This window comes from Filicampus tigris, chromosome 10 (genome assembly GCF_054856515.1).
Source record: "Filicampus tigris isolate MCC_2025a chromosome 10, RoL_Ftig_1.0, whole genome shotgun sequence".
NCBI classification, from domain to species: Eukaryota; Metazoa; Chordata; class Actinopteri; order Syngnathiformes; family Syngnathidae; genus Filicampus; species Filicampus tigris.
In genome coordinates, this window is record NC_141226.1 from 903,765 (window position 1) to 920,268 (window position 16,504).

A 16,504-nucleotide genomic window follows, 5' to 3' on the forward strand; every position below is an offset into this window, starting at 1 on the left:
AGGTGAAGGCGTCCGAGACATTTGTCATGTCTGATTCAGGCAATTCGCCAAAATCCTCGTGCCATATTTAAAACAATCTGTACTCAAGCCCCGTCAACCGACTTGCATGGACCCGTCCCCTGAAATGTATGACAAATTCTTGCAATTTTTCATTGACAAGGTTGCTACAGCTAGGGCTCTTATTTCAAACGCCACATTTGACCCCTCTGTCCAAGTTCCTTGTTCAGCAGTGTTCGATTTGTTTGAGCCAGTTTCTTTGACATTTTTGGAGGAAGTGGTTTGCCATATGAAACCATCGGGCTCCCCTTATGACTCCATTCCTCCACACTTCTTTAAGGGGATTACCCCGACAATTGATATATCGGTTTTGGCCATTATCAACAGCAGCCTGTCTTCTGTTCAAGCATGCTGTACTGCAACGCCTGCTGAAAAAAACTGGCCTTGATCAAGCTGTGCTATCAAATTTTGGACCCATTTCCAAGCTGCCGCTTATGTCTAAAATTCTGGAAAAAGTGGTGCGCTCACAGCTAAGATCATACTTGGATAAACACAATGTCAGTCAGGCTTCAAGAAGATGCATAGCACAGAGTCAGCCCTGCTACGTGTTTTCAATGACATCCTCCTGGCAAATGACACTGGAGACCATGTATGTCTCGTTTTGTTGGATTTGACTGCAGCTTTTGATACGGTAGACCACAGTATTCTTTTGACTCGCTTGCAACACCAAGTGGGCATTAGTGGATGCGCTCTGAGTGGTTTAGATCCTATTTGGGTGGCAGGACTTTTTCTATTAGCCTAGGTTCCTCAGAGTCCCGCTCTGCCCCTCTATCGTATAGTTTTCCACAGTGTTCTATTTTGGGGACATTGCTGTTGTCACTGTATTTGCTGCCCCTGGGTTCCATCCTTAGAAAACACAGCATTTCCTTCCACTGCTATGCGGACGACTGTCAAATCTATATCATGCTAAGCAAAAAAGAGGCTTCCTCCTTTAGACCACTTTTGTCCTGCCTAGAGGACATCAAAGATTGGAAGTCACTAAATTTCCTAAATTTCAACGAAAAGAAAACATAAGTTATGGTGTTCGGTCCCAGCGTCTCCATCCCACCCTGTTGTCCTGGGCCCCCTGGCTTCATATCTAAAGCCAACAGTCTCAAACTTGGGTTTTAAAATGGACAGTGATCTTAAATTGGACCAGCAAATCAGCGCTGTTGTAAAGTCGAGCTTCTTTCACCTTAGGCAGCTGGCAAAGGTAAAGCCCCTCCTTTCCCATCAGCACCAAACAGTCATCCATGCCTTTGTTACATCTCGGCTAGATTACTGCAATGCACTTTATTTCGGAGTCAGCCAGTCCTCCCTCAAACGTCTCCACGGTCATGAGCTAATGGTCATGACTGAAAGAACAAGATCTCGGATACAAGGGGCTGAAATGGGTTTCCTCTGCAGGGTGTCCGGGCTTATCCCTTAGAGATATGGTGAGAAGTTCGGCCATCCGGGAGGGACTCAGAGTCGAGCCGCTGCTCCTCCACGTTGAGAGGAGCCAGCTGAGGTTGGATTTGGATGCCTCCCTGGTGAGGTATTCTGGGCATGTCCCACCGGCAAGAGGCCCTGAGGTCGACCCAGGACACGCTGGGGAGACTATGTCTCCTGGCTTGCCTGGGAACGCCTTGGGATCCTGCCGGAAGAGCTGGAAGATGTGGCTGGGGAGAGGGAAGTCTGGGCTTCCCTGCTGAAGTTACTGCATCCGCAACCTGACCTTGAATAAGCGGCAGCTAATGGATGGATGGATGGATGGATGGATGGATAAACTGATAAGGGTAAAATTATATATCTTCATTAAAACATTATGAACTAAAGTGGGATGGTCCAAAAATGAAACTTCAGTAATCCAGTCATGTTCTTGACAATGTTAAGAATATGGAAATACGGACAAATTGTTCTGGAAGTGGATTTTTATAGGTTGGCAGCTCATGGCAGTTATGGGCTTTTCTCATCTTTTTCACCTTTTTTTTTTTTTTACCTTGTTTGCATTTCTGAATCTGTGTGTTTCCTCTACTGTCTAAAAATAGGCATGTATGCACAATTTGTACTGGATCACAATCAGTACAAAGAGGAAATTTTGTCAAATTGTCTGCAAGTCTTTTATCATGAGGATAATTATCAAAAAAATATTGAACCTTGACACTAACCGTGAATTTTGTACATTGTTGTACCCTAATATATTTCTGTTTTCTGAGTTTGGTCATTTGACATTTGCAAGCTGAGCCTTAATTGGTAGTTATCTGAACCCCGAGCAACTGCGATGTCATTTTTAGTTGAGATAAGTGACAAAATGGCCGCACCCTGGATTTTTTGCTTAATTCCATAGATGGGTACTTTACCCTATTTTGCCTGTGCGTTCTCCATCTTTCATCCTCTGTCCGCGACCGGATCACCCTTCAGTCGTCATCCCTCCGTGCTCATTCATAAAAATATTTGTCCTTCAACCCCGTCTGTCCTCATCCTTTTCAAGCGCTTCTGTCATTGCATTCTGTCCACCCCTACCACCCCCCCCCTGCCGCACCAAAAAAAAAAAAAAAAAGCATCCATGCATGCCGTGGGAGAGATGGTAACTGCAGATGTTTCATGATTCATCAACATTATTAAACAAATTATTTTCATATCCACCTACCGGCTGGGAATATCGTGAGTGGATTGAATTGTTTAAAACCGTTTAACCAAGATAAGCACACTAGCAAGATAGACCAAGCTACCTTGGAGCCAGGGCTGGACTGTAGAGCGGCTCTGGCAGCGGCCGGCCCGACAGGCCTAGGCCAGGGGTCGGCAACCACAGTCAAAGAGCCATTTCGAGCCATTTTCCACGGAAAATACAGCACTGGGATCCGCAAAAACTTTTTGACATTAACCTCCAAAAAACGTCAGCTTTTTGGAGTTCCCAGGCACCGCTAAGTTCAAGTTGTGTAATACCTTATATTGCTATTGCACACTCACGTCCACATAATACGACCTACAAAATACATTCAATCAGTAATTCGACACTTGAATTGATTAAAAGAGTACTATTGGTTTATAAGAACTATAGTGTGTGAACCTTTTGATTTGATGGCTATTCTATTTGTTAAAATTTATAAAATACATACATATGCGCGCTTATCTTTTTGTCAATGTTAAAAAATGAGTTGAGTATCTCAGAAAAGCTCTTTGTGCCACTGAGCAGCAAATGTTGCGTCTACGTCAGAGTTCGCTAGGGTTCATACAATGTCGCAAATGTTTGCAAAACATTTTCCAGACATTCGCCAACAGTTTTGCAGAAATTCTCAAAGAAATTTTGAACATGTTCAAAAATCCATTGCAACAAGAAGAGTACAGGCGAACGTCTAATGAATGTCTGGCAACAGTTTGGAGAACATTTACGACCTTGAATGAACCCTGATGCGAACATGCATTTTTCTACCTTCGCCAATGTCACAAATGTTTGCCCCTAATTTGGGATAGGTGCTTGAGAGTCGGGGAGGGGGGCCTATATTTGATGATTAGCCCCTGGGGCTAAGCCCCGTTGATGGGAGGCATCACGGTATATTAATGGTTTGAAACTGTTTGTTTGTTTCAGCTATCAAAATGAACATGTGAGGTTCAATTGACAAACTCAATAAAATGAACATACCTGCACTTCTTTCAGAGATGTATTATTCTCATCTTTCTCATCATCCATATTTTCTGATGCAATAGCTGGAGTGGTGCCGGAAGGTTTGGGTTTGACCTCCGGTGGTTGTCTTGGGGGTTTGGGTTGAGGAATAACAGATGCTTCTTTCTCACTAACACCCTTCCAATGATTAAACAGAGAAAACAGAATGATTTTATATATTTTTTTAATTATACATTACTTATTAATCCATAATATCCACAGTGAGATTTAAAGACCTTAAAAAAAAAATAAACACAGTAACTATATCGAGCCCTATTTTTGTACCCAGTATAAGTCTAGCACAAAGTGGAGTCTACTCATTCATTTTAAATTCAGCGCAGGAGAGTTGCATACACAGTCTTTGACATTTCGGAAACAGAAATAGACACACTGGAATACATGCAGCAGATGAAAGCGAAATACGATGACACCAACCACATACTGTATATCAACGGAGCGCGGAATCGCTCAAATCCATCAAAATCTCGTTACAACACCTGCGCCACAATTTACAGGTAGACAGGTAGTTTGAAAGTAGCTGATATTTTTAGGTTGCTTGGGTGAATGAATAGCCAACTTCAACCATGTCCACACAGGAACCAATATTTATTTATTTGTTTATTTATTTATTTATCTGTGCATTTTTATGCTGGAACAGTTTTTCTATTCAGCAGGGGAATTTAGAATACTCCCGCTGTTGCCATTTACATTGTGATGTTTACTGTGAATGCAGCCCAACGGATTTGAGCGGGCAGAAAGAGAGAACAGAACAGACATGGGAAATAGATACAAAATCTCAGCATGACTAATATGACATTACACAGGATTGATGTTCCTAACTGTAAATGAAATATTGGAAGGGTTGTAGCAACTCACCAATAGGATAGGGCAGGATAGAACGGAAAAGGACAGCGCAGGCAGGACAGCGGTCGGGGCGATGATGTCATAATACAAGCCATTTTAACTATTTATAGTGCCATACTTGTTCAAACAAACGCTGATTGTGAGCTTGTAAGCACTTTTAGTTGTAATTTGGGACTTTTGATAAACTACAATAAGAATACAAGACAAAAATTGATGTTGAAGGGAATGGTAAGCTATTTTACTCAAACTCAATAAAATGAACATACCTGCACTTCTTTCAGAGATGTATTATTCTCATTTTTCTCATCATCCATATTTTCTGATGCAATAGCTGGAGTGGTGCCTGAAGGATTGGGTTTGACCTCCGGTGGTTGTCTTAGGGGTTTGGGTTGAGGAATAACAGATGCTTCTTTCTCACTAACACCCTTTCAATGATTAAACAGAGAGAACAGAATGATTTTATATATTTTTTTAATTATACATTACTTATTAATCCATAATATCCACAGTGAGATTTAAAGATCTTAAAAAAATAAATAAACACAGTATGTTCAGTCACTATATCGGGCCCTATTTTTGTACCCAGTGTAAGTCTAGCACAAAGTGGAGTCTACTCATTCCTTTTAAATTTAGAGCAGGAGAGTTGCACACACAGTCTTTGACATTTCGGAAACAGAAATAGACACACTGGAATACATGCAGCAGATGAAAGCGAAATACGATGACACCAACCACATACTGTATATCAACGGAGCGCAGAATCGATCAAATCCATCAAAATCTCGTTACATCACCTGCGCCACAACTTACAGGTAGACCTGCTTTTAGCTGGTCTAAGGTGTAGTCTATTTTCTGTCATTAAATTGTCAGGTGCACCGGGGGAGTGTAAAAAAAAAAAACGACCTTGGTCGACCAAAACACCCAGCATGGGAAATGCCAATTATCCAAACATGCTAAACTACACTTGCCTCAGCACAAAAATGAAGATGTGCCAATATTTAGGCTGAGCGCACGAGTCTGTCTATAAAAGTAGAGCCCATAATGCTTTTTTTTTTCTTTTTTTTTAAAAATGCTTTCAATGCTTAATGTGTTATGAAAGTTGAAGAAAGTATTCTTGGGATAGGCTAAAAAAATACATTCATCAATATGACCTTGCCTTAAAAATGAAAAAAACAAAAAAAACTTTGAAGCTAACGACCACAACATGTTGGTGCCCTCAAATTAATGATTCTCTCAGCAGGACTTAACTAAATTGTTTCCAAATACACTGAGAAAATAAATCTAAATAAATATATTTATCAAGTACAGTCATACAGTTTCAACCAGATATAGGTGCAAAATCGCGAAACAGAGGTTGACTTATTGTTAATATTATTATATTTTTAAATTTTATTTTATATCTATTTTCAAGTTTTATTTATATATTTATTTATGCCTCTATTACGCCGTTGTGAACACCCTGACATGGTTCCCACCCGTCCAAATACTTGTTACACGACAAATTTAACTTTAAAAATGCAAAATCAAGAATAAATACCAAGCTGCAAGCTGAAAGAGTGAAGAGCTGAAAACGTGGTGTAATGCACTTTTAAACGCTTGTCATCGTCGTTGTGCAAAGCGAAAGTGTCATTACTTCTGCTGCGGTTATTATGCTGCTTTTTATCGTTGCCTCCTTCTTCGTTGTCGTCGTCTTCGTCTTCTGTTAGTTTGGATTGGCGGCTGGCACCCTGCTCCTATGTGCATTTCCACCACCTACCAGACTGGAGTGTGGCACAGTGGACTGCCCCACTCGCATGTCTGTACTAGTGTCTGGGAGCTGGTTGACCATCCTTTCAAGAGATCCTCCACCTCTTCCCACCTCATGGTCTCAATTCCTAGATGCCTGTCTGCTGCTCTTACAATAATTTTGATTTTTTTCTGTTTTTTTGTCTGTTTGCGCCGTGCAATTAATTACATCCACCATGAACAGAATAAACTGTTTCTTCTCTACTATTAGTGTGTCTTCTTTAATTTTTTCTGCACCCCCCGCACGTTTTTTTTCCCTGCTCGTCTGTCATCCTGTCATTCTCACTTGGCTGCCTCCCCACCCTTCTGACTGCTTCTGTGTATGTGATGCCACATGATGTTTTAACTCGTATCTCTTCCGCCTTTCTGCTGACTTCACATCCCCTGTATGCCACTGTATGCTCCCCTCTGCAGTTGCAACACTTAATTTTGTCCTCTTTGCCACATTGCCCATATTTGTGCTCTCCCGCACATCTCCCACACCTTTTCTTCCCTTTGCACACTGCATACTTCTGGCACTTCTAACACCTCAATGGCGGCGGCATGTAAAACCTGACACTAAAGCTTACATACCAAATATACACTCTGTCTGGGTCTCGTTCCTCTTCGAACATTAGCACTACTGATAGACTTTCACATCTTTGACCATCGCGGGTCGTTTTCAACCTATTTGCTTGTTTATTCCCTTCGTAAGGAGAACTGGGTTCCACTTACCGAACTACGCCTCTTCTTGTTCCAGTTTAACAATAACTTTGTATTCTTCTTCACTCCCTTTTGCTTGCTCTTTATCTGCGTCATCTGAACTATCGCTTCTGTCCTTCCCGGATTTCTTGCGTTTTCGTTTACCTTTTCCTGCCTTCACCCCCTACCATTTTTTGTCTCTCCCGCCACCGAACTCTCCTCCTAACTCACTTCCTGATCCGTCACTTCCCTCAGCCATCTCCCTACATTGAAATAAACGTAAAATAACATAATTAATTGTCGCTTATCGATCCATTTAGACTCCACTGCCGCAAACTGATTCTCTTTTGTTTACGCGTTTTTCGTGATCTCGTTGTCGTTGTCTTCCCTCTTTCTTCTTTTAAAACGAACAAGTGTAATGAGCAAATGAAGGTAGCATGGTTGTTGAGAGGAGTAGGCGTATCGTGCGTGTGCGTGCGTGCGTGCTCTCGCGCTCCTCCCCAGGTGTCCCTCATCACGGCGCGATGGGCCAGCCTGATTGACCAACGGGAAGTAAGCGGGGGCATAAAGACGGTGCCAACGGAGGTTGAGGGGGCAAGGAGCAGTGCAGTGGCATGCACGCCGCTCGAAACACCGTAGCTGACAAAACGAGGTGACGTTGAAGGGAGTGTCACAAGCTCGTCACAGGATCATCCCAGCAGCCGGCGATTCTGTACAACGCTTGCAGAACGCCGTACGAAGGAAACCCCATGGCTGAGTCTCGGCTCTTCCTCCACAGACAGTTCCCCCCCTCACGCACCGGAGCTGGAGGAGCGAGGCCTGCATTGTGACCGAGGCCAAGTTTAAGGGACACCCCCGATCCGCCGAAGCGAGCGACATCGGCCGGACTGCAAATACGAGACTATTCCTGCATGTCCCGCCAATCGAGTACACTGCCTGCCTGGCCAGTAGATGAGGGCGCTACTAAGGATACTTTTTTATTATTTTAAGGGGGTGGGTTGGTATAATTTTTAAACTTTAGTAACGGGGCTTTTAAAATGAGACAGTAGAAGGGAGCCTGCAGCCAACGGGGGTGGATAACTAGACTTTTCCCTGGTAGTGGGGCCGACCCAAGGGTGCGCGTGTTTTACCTTGCCAGTCTTGTGTGTTTCCGCATGCCAGAGCGCAGTTTTTAGTGTGTCGTGACCGTAGCCCGACTTATTAGTGTGGTTTATATCTTCAGTGAGTGTAGTGTTTTATCACGTCTGTGTAAATTTTTGCGTGCCCGAGCCCCACGCGACCGTTGGGCCCGACCAACCACGACCTTACTGACTTATTCCCCCCCCTGTTCTTACTTTGTTTTATTTTTTTATTGTTGCTATTTTATAGTATTTTATTGTTGCTATTTGTTTTGTATCTTATCGCTCAGGCCCCCTTATTTTAGTTTCTTTTAAGAACCCACTTACATTTCAAATAAACATTGTCCATCAAATCATCATCCCGTGTCCATCGTTCTGTGTCCCAAGATAAGATAAGATAAGAAGGCCTTTATTGATCCCACAGTGGGGGAAATTTTCAGTGTTAGAGCAGCAAAGGTATAGGTAACACAGGGACGGCGGCATAATGTAGCAATTAATGTATAACATTAACGGCAAACATTCAGGGTCAAACCTGTGTAAATATACGCACTAACATGTGTTTATACACATGTATATACACACCAACAAACATATACATAAAAAGTATGAGGAACACTCATTTTGACCTCTACATAGTACAGAGGAAAAATACTCTAAGTAAGTGACAGTGCTGCAGTGCTGTAGTGAAGTGTAAGGGACAGCATTGGATAAAAATAAAACTAGACTAACAGTAGTGGGGAATGTTGAGTATTGCACGGTATTACCCAACATTCCCTACTACTGTATTGCAAGATATGAGCTCAGGTGCAGGACTGCACAATTGCACTAATGTCAACCAGTTTGTAGATACTACACAATGTTCTTGTTAAAGAGTCTGACAGCAGCATGCAAGAAGGAGCGGCGGAATCTCTCCTTTGCACAGCGAGGGTATAACAGTCTCACTGAAGGAGCTGTGGAATGCTGTTAGGGTGCCCTGGAGGGGGTGGTCCGGGTTGTCCAGCATTGATGACAGCTTGGCCAACATCCTCCTGTCCCCCACCGAGTCCACAGAGTCCAGGGAGCAGCCCAGGACAGACCAGTTTGTCCAGCCGCTTCTTGACCCGGGCCGAGACGCCGCCTGCCCAGGTGACCACTCCCTGGAAAATGACCGATGCAACCACTGAGTCCTGAAAGTTCCTGAGGAGTGTCCCCTGAACCCCAAAAGACCTCAGTCTCCTGAGTAGGAAGAGTCTGCTCTGACTCTTCCTATAGAGGGCGTCTGTGTTGTCGCACCAGTCCAGTTTACTGTTCAGATGAACACCCAGGTACTTGTAAGTTGAGACTCTCTCAACATCTGTTCCCCGGATATTCACTGGTGCAGGTGAAGAGTGATGGCGCCTACCGAAATTCACCACCATTTCTTTGGATTTCCCTGCATTGATCAGGAGGCGGTTCTGCTGGCGCCAGTCCACAAAACCCTGAGTAAGTTCTCTGTACTCCCAATCATCTCCGCCTGTGATGAGGCCGACACTCGCAGAGTCGTCAGAGAACTTCTGCAAGTGACAGGTAGGGGTGCTGTAGTTGAAGTCCGAGGTGTAGAGGGTGAACAGGAAGGGAGCCAAGACAGTTCCCTGTGGGGCCCCCGTGCTACAGAGGAGCACGTCAGACACACAGTCCTGTGTCCTCACATACTGTGGCCGGTTTGTGAGGTAGTCCTGGATCTATGTGGTGAGGTGGTGGGCCACCCCCGCCCGCTCCAGCTTGTCTCCCAATAGGGTGGGCTGGATGGTGTTGAAAGCACTGGAGAAATCAAAGAACATGATCCTCACAGTGCTCCCCGCCTTCTCCAGGTGGGAGAGTCAAGTGTGGAGGAGGTAGATGATGGCATCATCCACACTGATGCCAGGCTGGTATGCGAACTGGAGTGGGTCCATTGAGGAGCTCACCAGGGGGCGCAGGTGGACAAGGACCAGTCTCTCCAGGGTCTTCATCAGGTGAGACGTCAGCGCCACTGGTCTGAAGCTGTTGAGCTCCTTCGGGTGGGGGGTCTTTGGCACCGGGACCAGGCAGGATGTTTTCCATAGCTGGGGGACTCTGTCCAGCTTCAGGCTCAGGTTGAACATGTGCTGGACAATTCCACACAGCTGGTCTGCGCAGGATTTGAGGAGCTGGGGGCTGATGCCATCTGGACCCGCTGCCTTCCTCGCCTTCATCTTCTTCAGCTAGTTCTTCACCTGAGATGTTGTGAAGGCCAAGGCTGGGCAGGAGGGAGTGGTGGCTGTCTGGTGTAGCTGGGAGCTGGAGACTGTGGAGAAAAGGGGGGAGGGGGTGACACACCCAGTAGGAAGAGTAGGTGGAGGCTGCAGCAGGAGAGACTGAGTGGGGGCAGGCATCTGATCGAACCTATTGAAAAAGAGGTTCAGCTCATTTGCCCACTGCAGGTCCCCCCCAGTCCGGGTCTTGGGTTGTCCGTGGCCTGAGATGGTCTTCAGGCCCCTCCAGACTCCCCTGGCATTATTCTGCAGCAGCAGCTCCTCCATCCTCTTCCTGTAGGACCTTTTCTCCTCTCTGATCCTCCTCCTCAGCTGGCGCTGCACAGTCTTCCGCTCCTCTTTGTTGCCTGACGCAAAATCCCTCTTCTTCTCCTTCAGGAGAGCTTTTATGTCTGGTGTGATCCAGGGTTTGTTGTTGGAGAAACACCTTACTGTCCTGGTGGGTATGGTGTTCTCCATGCAGAAATTTATATAGTCTGTAACAGTGTCCGTTAGACTACTAATGTCTTCCCCGTGAGCATCGCTGAATACTTCCCACACAGTTGTGCTGATGCAGTCCTTTAAGGCCTCCTCGGCCTCTCCAGACCATCTCTGAACCGTGCGGGTCACAGCTGGCTGCCTGCGGACCAGAGGTTTGTACACAGACTGGAGAGCCACCAGGTTGTGATCAGCTTTGCCCAGTGGGGGGAGGGGCAGTGATGTGTATGCCTCGTTGGTGTTGGCATAGAAAAGGTCCAGTGTTTTATTGTCTCTGGTGTGGCAGGTGACATACTGTGTGAATGAAGGCAGAGAGGAGGAAGGGGGGGCATGATTGATGAGTATCAGGGCATTTGGGTGCTGTGTTTGTAGCCTGCTCACGGTTGCAGTCAAGACATCACAGGCTGTGTCGCCGCTGTCAACGGGGGGGACGTAGACGGTCACCGCGATCACGTGACTAAACTCTCGCGGGATGTAGAATGGCCTCATGCCCACAGTTAGCAGCTCAATATCCCTGCTGCAAAGCTGCTCCTTGATCGTGATGTGCCCAGGATTACACCATCTATTGTTCACAAACACAGCCAGCCCTCCTCCTTTCCTCTTTCCACTCTCCAGCGTCCTGTCCACGCGTATGATTTGGAAGCCGTCCAAATCTACGACCGCGTTTGGCGTTAGCGCTGTTAGCCACGACTCAGTGAATAGCATCAGGCTAGCCTCCCGGAAGTCCCTCTCATGCCGGGTAAGGGCCGCTAGCTCGTCCATCTTGTTGGGGAGAGATCTAACATTCCCCATGAAAACAGACGGGAGGATGGGATGGTATCGTCTTGTCCTTTCCCAGCATTTAACCCCTGCACAAGATCCCCGTCTCTTCCTCCTCAGCTCACGGGGGATATTGGGTCTCGCCCCGGGAGCCGGCGCAGGGTTAGCACGGAGTGCTAACAGTTGATTCCGGCTGTAAAAAATGGGGGCGCGGCTCCGAGCCAAGTCGCCGGACATGATCGCGCAAAAAATAGCCACCAACAGCAGCAAGAATACCGCAGTTTGGGTGTCCATTGCTACGCAAGTTTACGACAATCAACTATGTGAAAAAGGTATGAGGTAGAGTAATAGTAAGGAACAAAAACACACGAAAAGGCTCACCGGTGAGCCGGAGCTGCTGTAGCGGGCTGCCACTCGCGCGGCGCCGGAACCGGAAGGGTGCCAAGTGTAAGTATTTCGGCCCGCTACACAAGAAGCACGGTCGTTGGAAGTAATCATGCTTAACTTTATCCTTGCACAATAACATCAACAAGGTCCTTTGCATAAAATGCAATGTAGAATTCTAGTTAAGGTAAGCTGTTTTATGACAAAACTAACAAACACTTTACATTTTGTCAATGTTTCGTCGTCCTTGTCGTGCCGGGTGGCTGAGCGCACTCTGCTCAGCTGTTTACTATCCGCTTATCTGGCTTGACTCTAGCTAACGGAATGGCACATTTGAATAACTTTGTGAGTTTCCGAACTGAACGTTGTTCAAAAGTGCTGTTCGTTTGTTAGCATGGATGAGAATAGCGATAGGCCGCAGGTAAATACAAAGCCTCAGAGTCAACTCATCTCTTTGAAACAATGCATCTTTCTGCAATATGGCTGCCAATATGGCTGTATTTTTCATTTTTCATTTTTGATGAATACTTTTTGAAAACCCACAGTACACTTAAGTAATTAAAGTATAAAATATACATTTGCAAGTAAATTCTACTTGAGTTTTGGTTTTCATCGTACTTTAGGGGTTTTTTTTTTTTTCAGTAAAGCTAGGTTCACACCGCAGCCAAATAAATGCGACCCAGATCGGATGTTTTTGCCCATATGCAACCTGTATCTCATTTTTTTATGAAAGTCTGAATGGCTCAATTCAGATTTTTTTCAAATCCGACCTGGGTCGCTTTCATATGTGGTCCTAAATCGGATGCGTATCCGATCTTTTACAATGCGACCGCGGTCTGAATGGCCAGGTCACATATATCCGACATTGAGGCCATCGGAGCCCTAAATGAGCTCCGCGCAGGCAGTGGGAAGTATTGGCAGCAGGGGGATCGAATCTGCAAAGCTGTTTTGAGTAACACTGTTGACTTTATATTTTACTTAAATTTTTTCCCCACTTGAAACATGAAGCATAAAGTGGACAATTACGGTGATATTAGTAATTCAGCCAACGTTTTAAATCGACTAAATTTTTACGCACTGTTATGACGTGACGCCATCATTAGTGATGTCTCCATGAAATTAGATGTTAAAGCCTCGCCTCATAATTTCCCCCAAATACTGTATTTAGTTCTACCTCCTACCTAATCGTTTCACGGATGCGGCTCACTTTGGCGACACGTGTTCAAACAGCAGATAAGACCAAGTTTGCATTTATAATGTAATATGAACGCTTAAAAGAAATCTTTTTTTTTTCAAAAAATCCAAACTGAGCGTTAAGATCTGCTGCATGAACCTAGCCTAAGTGAAGCTCAAAGTCACCAACTCACTAGTCGGTACCTGCTAACAATGTAATGAAGGGCTCAGTACTTTAACTCCCCCGAGTACATTGTTTAATGACGGTTTTAAATAAACAATAATGTACAGAACGCTCCTGGCTGAATTACTACCTTTACTGAAATAGTTACTAATTATTACTGAGAAAAAAGAATTACTGAGAAAAATCAAAAGTATAACATGGCGCACAACATGAAGACAGAGTGAGGCAAGAAATACACAAATCCCATCATGCAATGGCCGTGATGATCTGTGGCCCCTCCCACTTTGCAGTTGAGTAAATACAACATGTTTTTTATGGAGTATGGCTGTATTTAACATGACTCCCAGAGATAATGTAAGTATCTCTTGTTAAAGGGGAAATCAACCTAAACATATTTTTTTCAGGAATATGTTCCCAGCAGGCCCACAAGTTGAAACACGGCATTCTGATTAATATTACGTTTGTGGAATATGAGTTAAGCAGCAAAATCCACCCCTATCTTGCCATCTCAGGGGGTGGCCATTTTGTCACTTCTGTCGATTGAAAATGACATCACAACTGCTCAGGGCTCAGTTAAGGTCCAATCAGTTCTCAGCTTCAGAAAACAGGTGAGCCATGATTGGTTGTTACCTAAAAATTATAGCACACACACAGAAACACCCCCTGCATCCACACACCTGTTCTCCACCAGATTCTTTCCTGGTAGTATCCATCACGTCTCCAGTCCTTCCAGTGGTTAGGCTGATGGTGGCTATATGGGACCTGAGAATATAATTAACAATTTCACAACGGAACTGACAAGTTTGGAGACTGTAAACAGGTATTTTACAGTGATAAACACCTTCTAGAAAGAGCTGGAGGAGACTGGCCACTCCTATCTGGACTCTGTTTATTTTCCACACTGGAGCGTCTCGGTTTTTCCATCTGTGGACGTGTGCTCCGTTTGGCACCTGGAAAGGCTGATAGAGAAACTAATGGTGGCGGCTCCACTGATGCTAGACAAGCTAAACACAATCAAGAGCATATTTCATGGTGGTGATATTAGATACACTATAATAGATTGGTCTTTTCCATTGTATTGCAGATTAATAATAGCTGTAACCATAAGATTAAATGTACGTTTGAAGTCCAGGATTTCAAATAAATAATGAAGAAAAAAAAAATTGAAATAGATAAGCCCAAAAAAGTCTGCGTACATGAATTCTTAGAGCTAGTGTACTTTTTTAGACAACATGTAAAATGCATCACAGAGCCAAGATATTGTTGGTCCAAAGGTAAAAATAAAATATTAAATGATATTAACAAGGCGGCACGGTGGTCGACTGGTTAGCACGTCCGCCTCACAGTTCAGAGGTCGTGGGTTCGATCCCGGCTCCGGCCTCCCTGTGTGGAGTTTGCATGTTCTCCCCGTGCCTGCGTGGGTTTTCTCCGGGCACTCCGGTTTCCTCCCACATTCCAAAAACATGCATGGTAAGTTGATTGGATACTCTAAATTGCCCCTAGGTGTGATTGTGAGTGCGGATGTTTGTCTCTGTGTGCCCTGCGATTGGCTGGCAACCAGTTCAGGGTGTCCCCCGCCTACTGCCCAAAGACAGCTGGGATAGGCTCCAGCACGCCCCGCGACCCTTGTGAGGAGAAGCGGTACAGATAATGGATGGATGGATGATATTAACAACAGATTTATTACCTGGGGGCTTCAGCTGGCAGGAATCCACTTCATTTTGCCATGCTGGTTTTTGATCCTGAGTCCCAGACATAAAAGCTGCAGTAAAGAAACACAACATGTCATAGCTGTTATACAAGTGTAAAACACAATTAGGACATCAACATACAAACATTGGATTAAACAAATTGTTATCTGCAAAAAGGCATCGCTTTTAAATCTTAACACTTTTTGTTACGTTAACCAATATTGCTCTATTCATGCAGTACACATGTTTGTGCACCAAGTAACACTCAATTTACCTTATTGGAGTTGGTCTTTTGGTATATGTGCACACAATTAGTCATACAGTATATTGCACATACAGTACATGACTTATTTTGGTTGCATTATTCCATCCATCCATCCATCCATCCATCCATTATCTCCCGCTTATCCGAAGTCGGGTCGCGGAGGCAACAGCTTCAGCAGGGAAGCCCAGACTTCCCTCTCCCCAGCAACATCCTCCAGCTCTTCCGGAAGGATCCCAAGGCGTTCCCAGGCAAGCCGGGAGACATAGTCTCTCCAGCGTGTTCTGGGTCGTCCTCGGGGTCTCCTGCCGGTGGGACATGCCCGGAACACCTCACCAGGGAGGCGTCCAGGAGGCATCCTAATCAGATGCCCGAGCCACCTCAACTGGCTCCTCTCGATGCGGAGGAGCAGCGGCTCGACTCTGAGTCCCTCCCGGATGGCCGAACTTCTCACCCTATCTCTAAGGGAGAGCCCGGACACCCTGCGAAGGAAACCCATTTCGGCCGCTTGTATCCGAGATCTTGTTCTTTCGGTCATGACCCACAGCTCATGACCATAGGTGAGAGTAGGAACGTAGATCGACCGGTAAATTGAGAGCTTCGCCTTTCGGCTAAGCTCCTTCTTCACCACGACAGACCGATACAGGGTCCGCATCACAGCAGACGCTGCACCGATCCGCCTGTCGATCTCCCGTTCCGTCTTACCCTCACTCGTGAACAAGACCCCAAGATACTTGAACTCCTCCACTTGGGGCAGAATCTCATCCCCGACCCGGAGAGGGCACGCCACCCTTTTCCGACTGAGGACCATGGTCTCAGATTTGGAGGTGCTGATCTTCATTCCGACCGTTTCACACTCGGCTGCGAACCGCTCCAGCGAGAGTTGGAGATCGCGGCTTGAAGAAGCCAACAGTACCACATCATCTGCAAAAAGCAGAGATGCAATACTGAGGCCACCAAACCGGACCCCCTCGACACCTCGGCTGCGCCTAGAAATTCTGTCCATAAAGGTTATGAACAGAATCGGTGACAAAGGGCAGCCTTGGCGGAGTCCAACCCCCACAGGAAACTAATCCGACTTACTGCCGGCAATTCGGACCAAACTCTGGCATCGGTGGTACAGGGACCGGACAGCCCTTATCAGGGGGCTCGGTACCCCGTACTCCCGAAGCACCCCCCACAGAACTCCCCG

General features: G+C 45.5%; 1 protein-coding gene across 1 annotated transcript in view; it reads right to left on the reverse strand.

Annotated features, from left to right (window-relative positions):
* The window catches only part of LOC147140343 (sickle tail protein homolog), a 237,456-nt gene that overhangs the window by 66,727 nt on the left and 154,225 nt on the right, over nt 1-16,504 (reverse strand). The window contains exons 18-22 of the mRNA XM_086043119.1: nt 15,047-15,121; nt 14,201-14,363; nt 14,037-14,121; nt 4,813-4,971; nt 3,662-3,820 (exon numbers count right to left, since the gene is read on the reverse strand). Of these exons, the coding sequence (XP_085899245.1) occupies nt 3,662-3,820; nt 4,813-4,971; nt 14,037-14,121; nt 14,201-14,363; nt 15,047-15,121 (641 nt within the window). The remainder of the gene's footprint in view (nt 1-3,661; nt 3,821-4,812; nt 4,972-14,036; nt 14,122-14,200; nt 14,364-15,046; nt 15,122-16,504) is intronic.